This window comes from Maniola jurtina, chromosome 6 (assembly GCF_905333055.1).
Source record: "Maniola jurtina chromosome 6, ilManJurt1.1, whole genome shotgun sequence".
NCBI lineage: Eukaryota > Metazoa > Arthropoda > Insecta > Lepidoptera > Nymphalidae > Maniola > Maniola jurtina.
Window position 1 is genome coordinate 3,616,925 of NC_060034.1, and position 16,819 is coordinate 3,633,743.

The 16,819-nt window shown below is 40.3% G+C and overlaps 1 protein-coding gene across 1 annotated transcript; it reads left to right on the top strand.

The window, feature by feature from the left end:
• Window positions 1–258: 258 nt before the first annotated feature.
• On the top strand, window positions 259–14,951 carry LOC123866177 (low-density lipoprotein receptor-related protein 6). Its single transcript, XM_045907572.1, has 24 exons — window positions 259–589; window positions 666–889; window positions 1,449–1,639; window positions 1,939–2,229; window positions 3,005–3,186; window positions 3,525–3,754; window positions 4,780–4,950; window positions 5,271–5,504; window positions 5,716–5,857; window positions 6,450–6,614; window positions 7,297–7,441; window positions 7,923–8,050; window positions 8,470–8,623; window positions 9,312–9,586; window positions 9,677–9,910; window positions 10,741–10,879; window positions 11,635–11,910; window positions 12,193–12,378; window positions 12,516–12,687; window positions 12,867–13,069; window positions 13,296–13,451; window positions 13,695–13,806; window positions 14,010–14,212; window positions 14,616–14,951. Exons 1-24 carry the CDS (start codon window positions 499–501, stop codon window positions 14,884–14,886), a joined length of 4,575 nt encoding a protein of 1,524 aa, XP_045763528.1. The 5' UTR covers window positions 259–498; the 3' UTR covers window positions 14,887–14,951.
• Window positions 14,952–16,819: the final 1,868 nt, after the last annotated feature.

Consider the following 16,819-nt stretch of genomic DNA (forward strand, 5'->3'; position numbering starts at 1 on the left):
CCAAAAGGGGCGTCAGGGTCACTGCACTTGAAATGACTTGAATGACGTTCCCTTTTACATCCGAAAAACCATCGTTATTATGATATCAAACTTACCCGTTTCTACTATTCTGTGCGGTTCTGTTTATGTATTCTGTGTTCAGTAGTCACTATTTTAGCCACAGACCAGTTATCCATGCCAAGAATCATTTTAGCATATTTTAGTCTGTGCCCTGTGGTGGGCTAAGAACTTTGTTCCAGGGCCGTAAAATAAATTTAAAAAAAAAAAAAGTACTTTGTTGCATTGTTGTTGATTCTCTATTTCTGTACCTATAAAAAATTCGTTGAATTTTCTGAATTTCCTAACTAAAATATACATGCCATGTACTTTAAGATAGAATAAAATGAGTGTACATTTAATTTAATATTCATTCCTTCCCGTGCCTTATAAATTTAAGTGTAATAAATACGTACTTTAGACCCATGAGGTGGTTAGCGCTTAGATTCATTTGTTTTCATTATGACGAAGCGCCGAAGAATAGTTCAAGCTGACAAAATAATACAAAATGTTATGCATGTGTTTTGTTTGTTGATGTTTTTGCAGTTAAAAGGTTTGTATTTATTACAATCAAGTGTGTGAGTGAATTATATTTCTTTTTATTAAACGCCAATCTGTTTGTTTATCAGGCTACTACTCCAGCACAAGTAATCCAGTGTTATTATATTCGACGGCGTCTGACATTCGAGTGGCAAATACATCTAAATTGGGCAAAATTAACGCAATAATCAAAGATTTAGAACAGGGATCGGCTGTTGACTTCCTGTGCAAAAATAATTTAATATGCTGGTCGGATCAGACTGCGGAATTGATACAATGTATGGAGTATAATGGCACACATTCTGGAGAAAAGGTACATATAAATGGACTCATTCATCCAAAATCTTGTTTTGGTGACAACTCTTGAATAGTTCACTTAGCCCAATTCTGAGTAAATTTTCTTTATGATTGTTTACTCATAAATCTGTCAATCTGATGTTTTCTCTAAAATCATAACAGAGTATGGAAAACATCCTATGTGCAGTCCTCTACAATCCTCATAGTCATTCTTAACCAATCAACAAGTTCAATATACCAATAAACAGCTCAAACTTACGCATGGTAGCATTTGGTATATTTCTTCACTCTGGGCTGGTTTCCGCATTTAAATGTTTTCATACTTAAATTTTTCCGTCTTTTGTGTGTGCATTGACCCTCCCCCCAAAGCCTTTGCTCCAGCCACCCAGCTCACTCCAGAAGGGGATAATGTAGCTATTCAGTGAACGAATCATCAATAATATCAGTGAACGAATTGTCAGAATCAAATTGTTAGATCTGGAGATTATCCCCTACATCCAAATTTACAAATAGTACCTCTTCATAATATTAGAATACAAAATGGCTGGTGATTATTTGAAATTTTATTGTTACAGATGAGAATAGTATCAGATGGCATAATCACACCCACCGGTATAGCAATAGATTGGTACACAGACAAAATTTACTGGACAGATGGAGAAACAAATAGAATAGAAGTAATTAGTATAGAGCAAAAGTATAGAAAAGTTTTATTTTGGACAGAAGTGGACCTAGCAAGGGCTATCGCTCTTGTTCCTAAGGAGGGGTAAGCTTATTTTTTTGGGGATCCATATCTCCAGAGAAAAAAGGAACCCTTATAGAATCACTTTTGTCTGTCAAGTGTATAATATCCTATAAGATACTTTCTACTGGTCTAGAATTGTGAAAGGCCATGTCCAATTACACAAAGGTAAAAAATCCTGAAACCATAAATTTTTGGTTACATGACAAAAAAAGGTGTCATTACTTGTACAATGGTACGGAACCCTTCGTGTGCGAGTCCAACTCGCACTTGACCGATTTTTATAACATATGTATAATTATATATCTTAACTTTGTTTGCAGATTAATGTTTTGGACAGACTGGGGTGAAATACCCAAAATCGAAAGAGCTGGTATGAACGGTGACCCAGCAACCCGCAAAGTTATTGTTAAAGACAATATATTCTGGCCAAACGGAATTACCGTAGACTATAACAACAATTTAATATACTGGGTTGATGCCAAACTACAGTTTGTAGATATGATTGACTTCAATGGTAATAATCGAAATAAAATAATAAAAGAAGGCTTAAAATATCCATATGCCTTGGCATATTTTAATGAAAAGCTATATTGGACTGATTGGAAGACATGGTAAGATGGTTTTCTGCTATCATTGCATGTTATGCCAATTTTGTTAACTTATTTACACCTTTTAACCCTATCTCACTAGTCATTATATCCACTGTAACTTGGTTGCCTGGCATGGCAGAGTATGCTTTAAAGCAATAAGGCCGCCAAGTGTACTGTTTTTGTTGATATTTTACTTTTATCTTTCTTTTTTATGATAGGTCAACAAACCATACTTCATTCATGCAATTTTAAGAGTAGAGACGCTTAAAATATATGCCATCGGACTGATGCATGAATTTCTAAAAAGTGGTGTCTGACTGAAGGTTGATGACCGGCTGAGGCTGAGGCCAAGTGGTATGGCCTATTAATCGTAATCGGTTATACCACAAACTTTGGCTAGCTTAGGTTTAACTAGCCGATGCTCGCGACTTCGCCCGCGTGGATTTAGGTTTTCAAAATCCCGTGAGAACTCTTTGATTTTCCGGGATAAAAAGTAGCCTATGTGCTAATCCAAGATATTATCTATCTCCATTCCGAATTTCAGCCAAATCCGTCTAGTCGTTTTTGCGTGAAGGAGTAACATACACATACACACAAACTTTCGCCTTTATAATATTAGTAAGATAACCCTAAGAAATTCATTCAATGTTGGCCAGCCGACAACACAGTATGACCCCCGCTTTTGTGCAGTCAGACACTACTCTCAAGAAATCCCGCAAGTCGCACCTAAAGAAGTTTTAACTTGAAATATTATCACTATAAATTTAACTATTTAAGTGAATACTTCTCCCAATAGGGGAATATACACTTGGGATATATCAACCAATGGTGGTATAAAAGAGCTGATCAAATCTGACCCAGTGCCAGTGGACATTAAAGTCTATGACAGAAGCAGACAAGTGATGCCTACTGGGGATTATCCGTGCAAAGATAACGAGGGGTGCTCACACTTGTGTCTGTTGGCACCTACTTCACCAGGTTTGTAGTTATGCACCACTACTTAATTACCATAAAAAAATTACCTAGCTGGTCCAACTGTTGAACCAAAATCTTGGAGCTTCAATTAGTGCTTGTTGTCAAATATGTTGATGTAATAGTCATATATATGATAGTCAAACATGCTGACCACTAGACCAGTGATCAGCATGTTTGACTGCAAATGACGAGGCCCTGGGTTCGATTCCCAGGTTGGGCCAAAAATTAATATTATAACATATACTGCTCTATTGGGTTATACTTATTTAAATTTTGTCTTTAAATTTTAAAATAATTTTCTATGCTTTGACTTAAATTTTCGAACTATACCATGTTTTCAGGATATGTTTGCGCCTGTCCAACCGGCGTTAAACTAAAAGAAGGCAGCAACACAACATGCTACAACTCGCCACAGTCTATGCTGCTAGTGGCTCAGAGATCCGTCATATCCAAGATATCGCTAGACTCCCCTGACTTCACTCCCTATACACTGCCCTTGAAGGACTTGAAGAGAGCTCTGACTGTGGACTTTGATCCCAAAAGCGAATACGTCTATTGGGCTGACAGTCAGGTAAGGTTTTTTATGCCAACCGCATATCAGGTGTCAAAAAATCTGAAGCTTTTTTAGGGTTTTGTACCCGAAAAGCGCCAAGGAGACCTTATTACTAAACCTCCGCTGTCTTCCGTCCCTCCGTCAGTCTGTCAGTGGGCTGTAACTCATGAACCATAATAGATAGACGGTTGAAATTTTCACGGAATATTAAAAATTAAAAAAAAAGTGTTATTTCTTGTACAATAGTACAGAACACTTTATGTACGAGTTCGACTCGCACTTGTCAATTATAAGTGCGAGTCAAACAGTTTCATCTTTACACTCTGGGTTCTGGCCCTTGTGAGTCTAATTCGAACACGCGACTGAAAGCACTTTGCTTATACTCGTATATGTTTTGTATTAATACCCAAAGTAACGAAACAGACAATCAAAGTGTTGCCGGACGGATGTACGTTTCAAATATTCGCTGAGTAAGTGGGACAGACAGTTTTCTGACAATCAATTTTGATAATATGTAGTTGTTTTATTTACATCTGAGTTTAGTGTGGGCTTCTTCTTAGGCCTTTAGTTTTTATCTACTTAGGTTTATAAGGCAGATTATTATTGGTTGTTTGGTATTTATCGTGTTTGGTAAAAGTGAACTGGTAAGGAGTCAATCTTCAAGTTCTGATGATGGAGCTGGAGGCACTTTACTATTGTCTAAAATCTAAAGTACCAATTTTGTGTTTGGGCTTATTAGAATGCCCTTAAGTTTAATGAGAAAGGATGACTAAGGATGTTAGGATAATTTGGCTAATTCCATTGTACAGAATCTCTAAAATAAAACAAATTGACAAGTCTAAATCTAGTGTTATCCTTTTCGGCACGGAATATTATGACAAGGATAGCAATATATTTAGATCTATTATTTCAGTTTAGAGATTGTGTATTATATAACCAACCATTGCGGTCAAAATAATATAAAGCAGAGGAATAGAGGCAATTTAACTTTGTTAATTTGATACTCGAATTTCACTGTTCTAAACAGTTGTTTGTTTTTTCAGTCCAAAACCATATCCCGTGCGCGTTTGGATGGCAGCGAGCAGTCTGTAGTCATCCATAGCAACGGAGTGCCCGACAGCATAGCAATAGACCCCCTCGCGAGAAACATATACTGGACCGACCCTGTCTCTGACACTATCACCGTTGCTAGGCTGGATGGCAGTGCGAGGAAGGTGAGGAAATGTTTATAGTCACCATCATCATCATCAACGTATCGCTAGCTAACTACCAAAGGTTGCTCACACACCTTTGAAGACATTATACACTTCTCAGGTATGCAGGTTTCCTCACGATGTTTTCCTTCACCGTTAAAGCGAGTTATATTTAATTGCTTAAAATGCACATAACACACGAAAGTTAGAGGTAGCCTATGTCACTCTCCAGATCTTTTACCCGACTGCGGCAAAGCCAAAAGGAAGGGTTATGATTTTAGAAGTCTATGTATATGTATTTAACTTATATGAACGCACTTATGATTTTTTCAAAATTATAGATCATAATCCACGACGACCTATACTACCCGCGTGCTATAGCCCTTCACCCAACAGCGGGTTGGATGTTCTGGTCGGATTGGAACGAGAAGAAACCCAAGATCGAGCGGGCCAACCTGGACGGAACCGATCGGATACTGCTGGTCTCGGAAAAGCTCACTTGGCCTAATGGGATTGCTTTGGATACAACCAATAATATGCTGTACTGGGGTGACGCAAGAACGCATAAGATTGAGGTATTCCATATAATCTAGAGAGATAATATTAGAGGTCAATGCATATAATCTAGATGTAAATTATGTTCCACCATAAGCGCCTAGTCTTAAAAATCTGCATTATAATCATAATCCCATCTTAGGCGTCATCACTTTCCATCAGGTGTGATTGTGGTCAAGAACTTGCCTATAGTGAATAAAAAATAGTATATTTCCGCCTTTACTGCACTAGGTGTGCAACATGGACGGATCAGCTCGACGGGAGCTACACAGCAGCGATATTTTACACATCTTCGGGCTTACACTGCTCGGTCAGCATTTGTACTGGACGGATATGCAACGACGGACCTTGGACCGAATAAATAAAGATACAGGTACATAAAGTTAGAGGAAAATCTGGCTAGTATATGAGGTGGTCCAATTCACACAATGCTTCATCATTATTTAGTATTTTGTAAAATTAGCAAAACTAAAATAATAGCCCGCTAATGTCGCTAATTGTGTTTTGTAAATAATCTCTAAAATATTTTTTTATGATTTTGTTTTACCTACACTTAAGGAAATCACACTAATCACACTAATATTATAAAGGCGAAAGTGTGTATGTGTGTGTGTGTGTGTGTGTGTGTGTGTGTGTGTGTGTGTGTGTGTGTGTGTGTGTGTGTGTGTGTGTGTGTGTGTATGTTTGTTACTCCTTCACGCAAAAACTACTGGACGGATTTGGCTGAAATTTGGAATGGAGATAGATAATATCCTGGATTAGCACATAGGCTACTTTTTATCCCGGAAAATCAAAGAGTTCCCACGGGATTTCGGAATTCTAAATCCACGCGGGCGAAGTCGCGGGCATCGGCTAGTTCTGAATAATTTTTAATTTTTAAATACATATCAAAAATTGCGGGTATGTATTTAAAAATACAAAATCTGACCTTTAAGTCTACATTACTTTTTGTATACATTTTTTAGGTTTAGAAAGGCAAGCAGTAGTGGAACAGATGGCAAACATGATGGGTGTAAAAGCATTTCGTATCGGAGAGCCATTGGGCCACACGCCTTGCGCTGACAATAACGGGGGCTGTTCGCATCTCTGCTTCAACCGACCAAAGGACTATGTGTGCAGCTGTCCATTAGGTGAGTCATCAACATTATCAACCGATAGATGTCCACTGCTGGACATAGAGGTCTCTTGTTGGGACTTCCACACACCACGATCTTGCGCTGGTTAAATCGTCAATAGAACTATACATTCTATGAAAATTTCGTCTCTCTATATGGTTCACGAGATACAGCTCGCTGACAAACACGGACGGATGGACGGCGGAGGGTTAATAAAGGAGGGTTCCGTTGGCACCCTTCAAGTACTGAACCCTCAAAAGGAAGTAGTAGTGGTTTTTCTGGATAATAAGCCAATAGAGCGTTTGTTCGTATTCATTTTCGTAAAAATACGATTCGAAGTGGCCGACATATAAAATGTATATACGTTCGTGCACTCATTCGATTTGTATTTGATGGATCCGTAAAAATACGAGCCAAATTAGTGCACTAGCGTACGTAGCGTACATTTTGTATGACGACAACTTCGAAACGTATTTTTATCGAATTATTTTCCTTATTTGTTAGTTTATTTTGTAAATATAGATGATCCCACGTAGTCAGTCGACATAAGCCCGACTAGTTTTGAATCCATCCTATCATTATGATGGTAATATCCTAGCATAGAATGGTAATATAATGGAAATCACTCACGTTAGTTTAAACACTAAAAATATACTTTGACTACCTTTCATTTCTTTCAATATTTTCTCCAATTCAGGCTTGGAACTAAGCAAAGATCGCAAAACGTGCATTGAACCTGAAGCGTTTCTAATATACAGCAGGAAGAACGTCATTGGACGAATCAGTATTGAGAATGAAAACAACGACGCTGTTCTACCTATCAAAGAGTTGAAGGAAGTTAGGTAAGCAGAGTTGTGATCCAAACACCATAACTTATTCTGATTTCATAACTTCAACTTTTGGAATTGTAAATCGACGAGGCGATCTTAGTATTGAAGTTATTGCTTAAATGAACCCAAAATTATTAGGTGTATTTCCAGTGTAGTGCCCGGAAAACAACTTGAACACTAAGCGGTACTGTAGGGGAAAAAGTTGGCGAATCCAGGAAGTAAGGGTTAACTTATTAACCAATGGCGTGCATCCGTGCCAACTGAACAACCAATCGGGTGTACCAACCATTCGCGTCAATGTTCAAGTTGTTTGCCGGCCCCTATATGAGTTCAATAAACCATTATACCTACGTTTGGAAATTGCTCGCTTCAAATTCAAATTTCAAATCAATGTCATATAGATTGTTGCTGTTTGAACTAAAACTATCTATTTTGGACAGAAGAATACCTCTAAGTTCTAATAGATTTAATGTTTTATTTTTATATTTCACAGTGCTTTAGCTGTTCATGTATCGGGCTCAAAAATCTATTGGTCTGACAGCAAAACGAAAACGATAAACCGATGTTCCATAAATGGATCCGATATAGAGAAAATACTTGAGTGGATGGGACTGGTTGAAGGTAAGCTCTGAACTATGTATATTGTGTAATACTATGTAATTTGAACTTGCCTGAAAGATTATCCCTAACTTTGGCATTCCCATCTGACTCATTTTTACCCGACTGCGGCGAAACCCAAAAGCAGGGTTAAGCGTTTCACCTGTATGTCCGTTCCTATATCCGCTCATATAGATAATTTGATAAATGATACGTCATTAAAATTCGTCTTGATGGCGCGAATCACTGAGTACATAAAATTCCTATGTGCGGGCTGACTGGCTGAAAAAGATGCAGTGTTAACTGCAGTGGGGGTTTTTGATTTTTTTTAATAACTTGTTCAAAATCTGCAAATAATTAATTAAAAATAAAGAATTAGCGAAAAAAGAAACAGTTATTTACTGTTTTATAAACACCTTTTTACCATGTTTCTTTTATTCTAGGTTTAGCAATAGATTGGTCGGGTCAGAACATTTACTGGACGGACACGGCGTCACAACGGATCGAGGTTGCTCGTCTCGACGGGTCTAGCCGACGCACGCTGATATGGCAGGGGCTGAAGAAACCTAAGAGCATTGTCTTGGACCCAAGAAAAGGGTAAATATTTATAAAGTCACGGATGAATATAATATAGTCATGTGTACGTAATTAAGAACAACTACCTACTCATGGCAAATGTAGAAAACAACTGGTTATGGCTTTGTCATTTAAAAGTATTCCTAACTTCGAACATTTATAAATATAGCTATAGTACTAGCTATAGTAATAACTATAGTAGGTTGAGATGGCAATCGGGTTGGGGACGCCCCGCACACCCGCACAGCCCCCACGCTAACCCGGTACGGGATAGGTCGGGTAACGTGCGGGTGTGCGGAGCGTCCCCCCCGTCTCATACCCCGATTGCCATCTCGACCTGTCGCCGTACTATACATATGTAATATTTTACGATAGTAAACCAAAGAAATTTCTAAACTTTTTTGTAAATATTTTACGCTGACAAATAATAATTAAGAATGCATTTTCTTTATGCATGTCTGGATTTTTTTTTAATATTTTCTATTCCCGCATAATAAAACGTCATTCATTTTTAACTTTCAGCTATCCTATCCTAATTTATAAAAATTGTAAAAAGAATGAAACGGAAAATGTTGTGTTGTTGATAGTTGAAAGCAATTTTTCATACAAATGTAGTGTCCAGTGACGTTAACCATTTGAACTCGTAAGCCGTCTACTGGAAGCTAAGTTATTCGGGACATGTGAAATGAATATCTTTTTCCTATTTCAGCTACATGTACTGGTCGGAACTTGGGTCAAAGAGCATTAAACGGGCCACTATGGACGGGGGTTCCCCTACGATCTTATTCGAGCAAGTTGGCCGCGTCCACGCACTGGCCGTAGACTATGACAAGCGCACCATATACTGGGCAGCTTTAGACCCGCCTGTCATAGAGTTTGCCTTCTTAAACGGTACGGGAAGGAAAGTGTTGGCCGACAATATACCGATGCCGTACGCGCTGGCTTTGTATGGAGATCGAGTGTTTTGGGGCGATTGGAATACTGGTAAGAGTTTTTAAAACACTTGATGGCTCTTAAATATACACATCGTAATCTGCTTTCGTCTAATATGAAACAAATTCTCATGTTCTATAGGCCTTATAGAAGCATCGAAGAAAACTGACGGCACGAACCGCAAAACGATTCACAACCAACTGGACTATATCTCTGACCTGAAAGTGTACCATCGGGGACGAGACACACTGTCTAACCAGTGTGGGGTGGACAACGGGGGCTGTTCACACTTGTGTCTGCCCTTGCCTAACAACGACTACCGCTGTGCGTGCCCCACACACTATCGCCTCAATAGAGACAACCTTACTTGTTCTGGTGAGTAATCCAGAAATGTATCCTTGGCAACTATGCTTTGTTGAAGTATGCCATGGGGGACGAGTCACGAAACACACTATCCAACCAGTGTGAGGTAGACAATTGGGGCTGTTCAGACTTGTCTGTCCTTGTCTAACATCGACTACCGTTGTGCGTGTTCAATGCACTATCGACTTAAGGCTTTCCGAACATTCAGAAGTACTTGTAAAAGTTTATTTGATTAAAAATTATTTCTAATCTATACTATTTAATGAATAGAGAAAACCTCATATTGTTCAGGTGTGTAAAAGATATCCTATTGGTTCTTTGATTTTTATACACAGACTGATATTGATTTATACCCTTTATTTGCATGCCCTTTATTTGATTTATTCGAAGCAGGATTTATTGCACCAATTTTTTTATTTTTTTATTTTTATTTATTTTGTAATAGACTTAATTTAAAGAGAAACATTTTTCACCATTTTTTATAGACCAAAGCACTAGATAAAAAACAGACTGGTGTTTGGAATTTTGCAGCCCAAATAGACCGTAGTCTGTGCTAGGGCTGACAAAAAAGACAAAAAGATTAATTTATTTTATGATTTTACGATTTAAAAAAAAGTTAAGCCTATATTTCCATTTTTTTTTACAAACAAATGCGATGCGAGAAAAGAAATAAACGCATAGTGTCATGCTTCGCTTAAATCACTGAAATGGGACAAAAGTACTCTTATTCCATAAATTACCCAAACTGCCTCTTCCAGAAAAGTCCACTGGTCTATAAATGGACAGACTTTTTTGACTATTATTTGAGTTTACAAAAAAAAAAAAAAAACATTTTTTTTCAGAACCAGAAGAATTCCTATTTTTTGCACAGAAAAACGCGGTTGGTCGTATTTTGACAGCAAATGGCGAATGCAATGACGCTTTTATACCTTTGACAGGCTTGAAAAGCGTGCGAGCTATCGAATACGATCCCATCAACAAGTAAGTTTGTTATTCATTTATTTAAGCAGGTTTTCTGGTAGAGACAGCAATCAGGATTAAGCTATAAGGCCGTCTATTGTATCCTACTGTCTGTGAATTACTGTTCTTTTTAACTGTCTTCAAAAAAGAGGTTGTGATTGTATGTTCGCGATTATCTCAGAGACCAATGAACCGATTTTGATAATTTTGTCACTATCGTAATTATTTGTTTCGTTGGTGAAATTACCAAATTATAAGTAAATATTTTTCTATATCATAGCAAACTATGGCATCTAAGTAAATCACTTGGAGGTTGCCATAGCTTGCTAAAAGGAAGATGAAAATCTAAGATATATAAAAAAAGTCATAAATTTTCTGAAGGAGGTACCTTGGTTCAAAAGGTAATATTCTGAATCAAGATATTAAAGGGTGCATCTGTCCTCCGTGTACATGAACAATTTTTGCATAGTATCATTATCATTTGCATAGTGTAATTAATTACACGTTTGAGTTTGTCGCAACCACATCCACATATTCACACATGCCTGCGCAATACAGTTAGGCTGAGATCTATAGAGCGCACTTTGACTTTGTTCAGACTTAAGGCACTGTTAAAACGAAACAGCGTTATACCGCTGGCATAAATCTGTCTCGTTTTAACTGAAACTTAAGCCTAAGCAAACTCAAAGTGCGTCCTATAGATTTCAACTTTAGACTTGGCGGAGTAGAAATTGGGTATATTTAGGTTTGATTTTGATGTAAAAAAAATCTTCTAGGCACCTGTATTGGATGGATGACGAATCCCACTCAATACGGCGGGTACCCATCTCGTATTCGACCACATCCGCCGTCGCTGACGCAGCTACAATCGTTACTGGTCTTACACGTCCATTTCACATGGTCTTAGACATACTCGGCCGGGCTCTATACTGGACCTGCCTAGACACAGACTCGATCAATATCACCTCTATCGATAACAACTCTTCGATTGGTGTCATATTGCGTGGGGAGAAAATGATGCCGCGACATTTGGCTTTCCATCAAACAAAGAGGTATGTTTAATCATTATTATTTTATGCATATGTCGCTTTTTACCCGAGTACTGTAAAGCCAAATGTAAGGATTATGATTTGCATGAAGCAGTCTATGTGTGTATGTATTTACGTATGTACGAAAACGCACCCAAAGTGCGGTCGGCCTATAGCTTGCCTTGCTTTGGTTTGCTGTCGCATCACTATATGAAACCAAAATATTTACCGATGCCAACAAATAATTACTTAATTCATAAATATCCACTTGGATCATTAAATATTAAAGAGAGAACTCACTTGTAGGATACTAATATGGAGCGACGCGGGCCTTGGCGCGATAATGCGTGCGAACGTGGACGGAACTTCGCGCGTGGAAATCGCGCGAGTCAGCAACGTGACCGCGCTGACGGTCGAACAAAACAGCGCGACGGTGTACTGGGCCGTCGCGCGCCAGATACACGCGCTGGACCTCGACTCGCCTAGCAACAGGTTAGTGTCCTTCGACGGCACATCGCGCGTGAAGGTCGCGAGCTAGCAACGCGACCGCGCTGATGGTGGACCAGAACAGCGCCAGGTTAGTGTCCTTCGACGGCACTTGATGATGATTATCCCTGTCGTTGTTGCAGACGTGTAGTATGGCAGGGCGGCTGGGTCGGCGCACTGGCCGCGTTCGGAGGCGCCCTGTACCTATGCGGCAGTGAGCGCATGCCCATGCGTTTGCCGCTGCACCGCCGGGACGCGCCCGCCGCGCCGCTGCCGCACCTCGCCAGGCTGGTGGCTGCCATACCTGTGCATCGGGTGAGTAACGTTTGCCATACACCGTTCAGTTCATTTCAGTTTATCGTCAAGTTTGCAGAGGACTTAGAGCTGCTTTTTTGTCTTCTGAGCTTTCTTATGAAGCCCATAGTTAGTGACAATGTATCGGATCCATAGTAAGTGTCGAGTGACTGATAATAATTCCTAACTTGTAAATGCAGGTGCCCCGCGAGCACCCGTGCTACGGCGGGCACGCGTGCGGCAGCGCGCTAGGCGCGTGCGGCGCGGGCGGCGTGTGCGGCTGTGGGCTGCAGTGCGCCGCGCGCCGCACGTGCGCTTCCGGCCAGTTCCTGTGCGACGCGCCCGCCGCACCCACGCCCACTGCTGACCCGCCCGTCGTGCACTGCATCCCCGCGGAATGGAAGTGAGTAGTAGAAATGCCACGTGCAGGTGCCCCGCGAACGCCGTGCTACGGCGGGCGCGCGTGTGGCGGCGCGCTGGGCACGTAAATATAAAAATTTCAAAATAGCCACCATGAATTTTTTTAAAACATGTGTTATTTCTTGTACGATGGTACGGAACCCTTCGTGCGTGTGTTCGACTAGCACTTGACCGTTTTTCTTGTAATTGATACAAAACTTTTGTTACAGATGCGATGGGCAGCGCGACTGCCCGGACGGGTCGGACGAGGCGCGCTGCGACGCGTGCGCAGGCCTGCGCTGCGCAGACGGCTCGTGCGCAGCTGTGCTAGGTGGTTGCAGCACTGGCACTTACTGCGCGCACGCGCCGCTGCCCGATGCCTTCAGGTGAGCGCAGCACGCTTGCCAACAAAATTCGTTTGCGCAGAAAACAACAACGCAATCAACGTTGACTAAAACAGAATGTACTCCAATGAAATATAGACCTTATAGCTTGACGTTAAGATTTTAAAAATAAGAATGACAGACACTCGTGATATCTTGCTCACAACTCGTGCTTTTCTGCCCAAACGAATTTTACCGATGCGACTTATAAAAGTGGTAGTATTGTACTAATCTTTAATTGTTCAGATGCGACGAACGCTTATGTCTGGCGCCGCTGCTGGTCTGCGACGGCCACATACACTGCGAGGATGGCGCAGACGAGGCGCCCTCCCTTTGCGAATTTCTGCATAAAGATCAAGTATGTACTAACTACCGTTAAGAAGGCTTGCGATTTGTCTTTTTGCATTCAGTAAGTTTAATAAATACGAAACAAGCGTACGTACATTTTGTACGACGGCCACTTCGAATCGATTTTTACGAATATTCCGAACCAGTGGTTGATGATTCGAAAGTACTTGTAAAAGTTTATTTGAGTAAAAATATATCTATTCTATTGTACAGGTAGTGTCAGTGGGTGCGAATCCGGGTGGGCAGTCGCACGCACTGGTGGCGTGCGGCGCCGTGGCGGGCGTGGGCGCAGCCGTGGGCGCCGCGTGGGCCGCGCTGCGCCGCCTGCGCCGCTCGCGCCGCCCGCACCACGCGCAGCGCAACTTCCCGCTGGTCAAGCCGCCGCCGCTCGCCCGAGCCTCGCTGCCCTCCTCCGAGTGAGTGCTACTGTCTACAACTACCAAATTATAGTAGACCTAGTAATTACATAATGGTAGAAGTTTTCTTGGCATAAAACTGTAGTGGGTTCGCAGATTCTACCATATACAACTGGACCAACAGTATGAGATTTCGATTCTTACAGTTATTATCAGATGTTAGTGATAATAATCGAGGCTGACGCTTAAGGCGCGCTCCAAGGCACGAGAAAACGAACAGGGCTAAGTCGCCTATTTTTTTTTTTATAAATTGATATGAGTGTCATTTCTAAGGTTTTCGTGGTTCTGATTACGAAAATAACGTCTATTGAAAATCCAAGATGGCTGTCGGTTTACGCTGTGGTATTTTATAATTATTTTTGCATTATACAAATAAATGATCATAATTTTTATTTCCACACAGAATGAGCGCGACCGGGTCCGGCTCAGCTGGTTCAAACTCGGCCGGATCAAATTCGGCATCAGATAGCTTATGCGGTCGCTACCCCCGACCCACCGCCAACCCGCCGCCCAGCCCGGCCACGGCGTCAGGTGGGAGGCGACGCGCGTATCGCCACTACCGAGCATCGAACCGACCGCCCCCGCCGACGCCGGCTTCTACTGACGCGAACGAATCGGAGACTGAACCAGCCGGGCGCGCGCCGCCGCCTTCTCCCGCACCGCTCCTATACTGATAGCTGTCTCAGGATGCGTTCCTACTGAAGCGGAGTGGAGTGGTGACGTGTTTTATAGACAAATCAGGTTATTATTATTAGTCAAAGAGGTATGGGTTTAATGAAACTACCATACCCCTACCAGGTTAGTCCGCTTCCATTCATCACTTACCTCCAGGTGAGGTAGCAGTCAAAGGCCAACTTGTGTCTGAATAAAAAATAAAAATAAAAAAACGTGATAATTTTATCACGATATCTCTCAATAATCTGTTTGGTTTAAAACACACGTCTCCGCTTTAGTAAAAGCGCAGCGTCAAGAGAGCGATACATTTGACTATCGAAGACGTCTTAAGAGCCTAGATAGCCTTAGGAGCTACGACCGGTATCTACTGGTGCCGCCTAACAATGCCAACTCTTCTACAAACTTTAAGTGTGTGACCTTGAATCACGTGATCGACTGGCCAGTGTAGGCCATAGTGGTGCATGGTGTAGGCCTTACACCATTACCATTCTGAGTAGAGCCCTGTGCTCAATAGTGGGCCGGTGATAGGTTTAGATGACGATAATGAAGAGTGAATCCTACTGATGCGACGACGACGGGTTAAATGAGTCGCGAAATGACTCAGTGATACATTTTATATATCCCAGTCCAAATAAATATGCAGTAGGTACTCAAGTATTTAAAGAGCAGCTAAGATACCTAAACTGTTGAATTCAGACATGAAAATGATTTATTGTTCTTAAAAATAGGTTTTTTACTAATTATGTTGGGAACGCTGAAGTAAGTTTGCATAACCTGTATCTCAGGGTCCCCAACAAATTATTATAAAATTTTAATAATTAATATTTTGAGTTGTAGTACTTTTTATGTTGCAGAGTCTTTGACTGGATACAGCCCAGTACAGCCTATATATAACGTGGTATATGTTATGTACTTGATCTACATAGACAAGAAATATTTTTCAAAGGGCCATTATATTTGTGTACTTAGTGTGAGGTTTTGAATCCCACCAATATTCGTAGAATTCAAGTGTCGAAACACATTAAGGTGGAAGCGACGGGCCTGCCCGCGAAATTCAAATTTAATTTGGTTTTTCACAATTTGTAAACTAATACGACAACGTAAGCTCACAGGTTTATATAAAAATCTTTACTTGAAAAGGTCCAGTTTAAGAAATTAGCTCTAGTATCGACTAATTTGTGAGAATAGTCGATACTAGAGCTAATTTCTTAAACTGGACCCTTTCTTTTCTGGGCCCGTCTCATGCCCTTTATCATCAATGTAAAATGAACCTTTAGGATGACCAATCAACACTGAGCTATGCTGTGCTATGCTCTATCGCTCCTCTTAGATTGTTATTATTACAAACCCGTTGAGCTGCGCATTGTACTTAGGTGTGTAGAAAGCCATTTATGGTGCATTGCTGTGTGATCGTCTGTAACAGTCGTAGCATAAGAAACGCAACCTTTCATTTGTAAGGTAAGATTTTATTTTAACGCTAAAGTGTTTTGATGCTCGAATTTTATCAACGTTGCTTGGTGAGATGTAAAATCTTAAACTGGTATGAGTTTTCAATTTGGTGCTATTTCACTGTTCGTGCCTCATAGCTAGTAAAATAGTTACTGAATCTTGTAAATAAAATTGTATCTATTTAGTTAGGAGCCTGTAAATAAATGTTTGATTACTTACAATTAAGTGATTTGTAAAAAAAAACTATCGTAAGAAAATATTAATGTTAAAATCAAAGCCTAACTATAATATTGTTTTCTATGATATAATTATTACATTATTATCGCATCATTGTGTTTTATAAACATAACAACTACTTATATTTAACTTAATTCTTAAATAATAAAGTATAAAGTAAATAAAGTATAATTTTACTATATTAGTTAGTGAAATATATGACATAAATACTGCGTATTTACTCTTACTAAAGTGCGTACATACTGT

What these genes read in the sequence shown, in the direction of transcription:
- LOC123866177 (XM_045907572.1), top strand. Translation starts at nt 499, where the DNA reads ATGACGAAGCGCCGAAGAATAGTTCAAGCTGACAAAATAATACAAAAT. An exon ending in CCGAATAAATAAAGATACAG is followed by an intron (nt 5,858 to 6,449) that starts GTACATAAAGTT and finishes TACATTTTTTAG; the next exon opens with GTTTAGAAAGGCAAGCAGTA. An exon ending in GCCTCGCTGCCCTCCTCCGA is followed by an intron (nt 14,213 to 14,615) that starts GTGAGTGCTACT and finishes ATTTCCACACAG; the next exon opens with AATGAGCGCGACCGGGTCCG.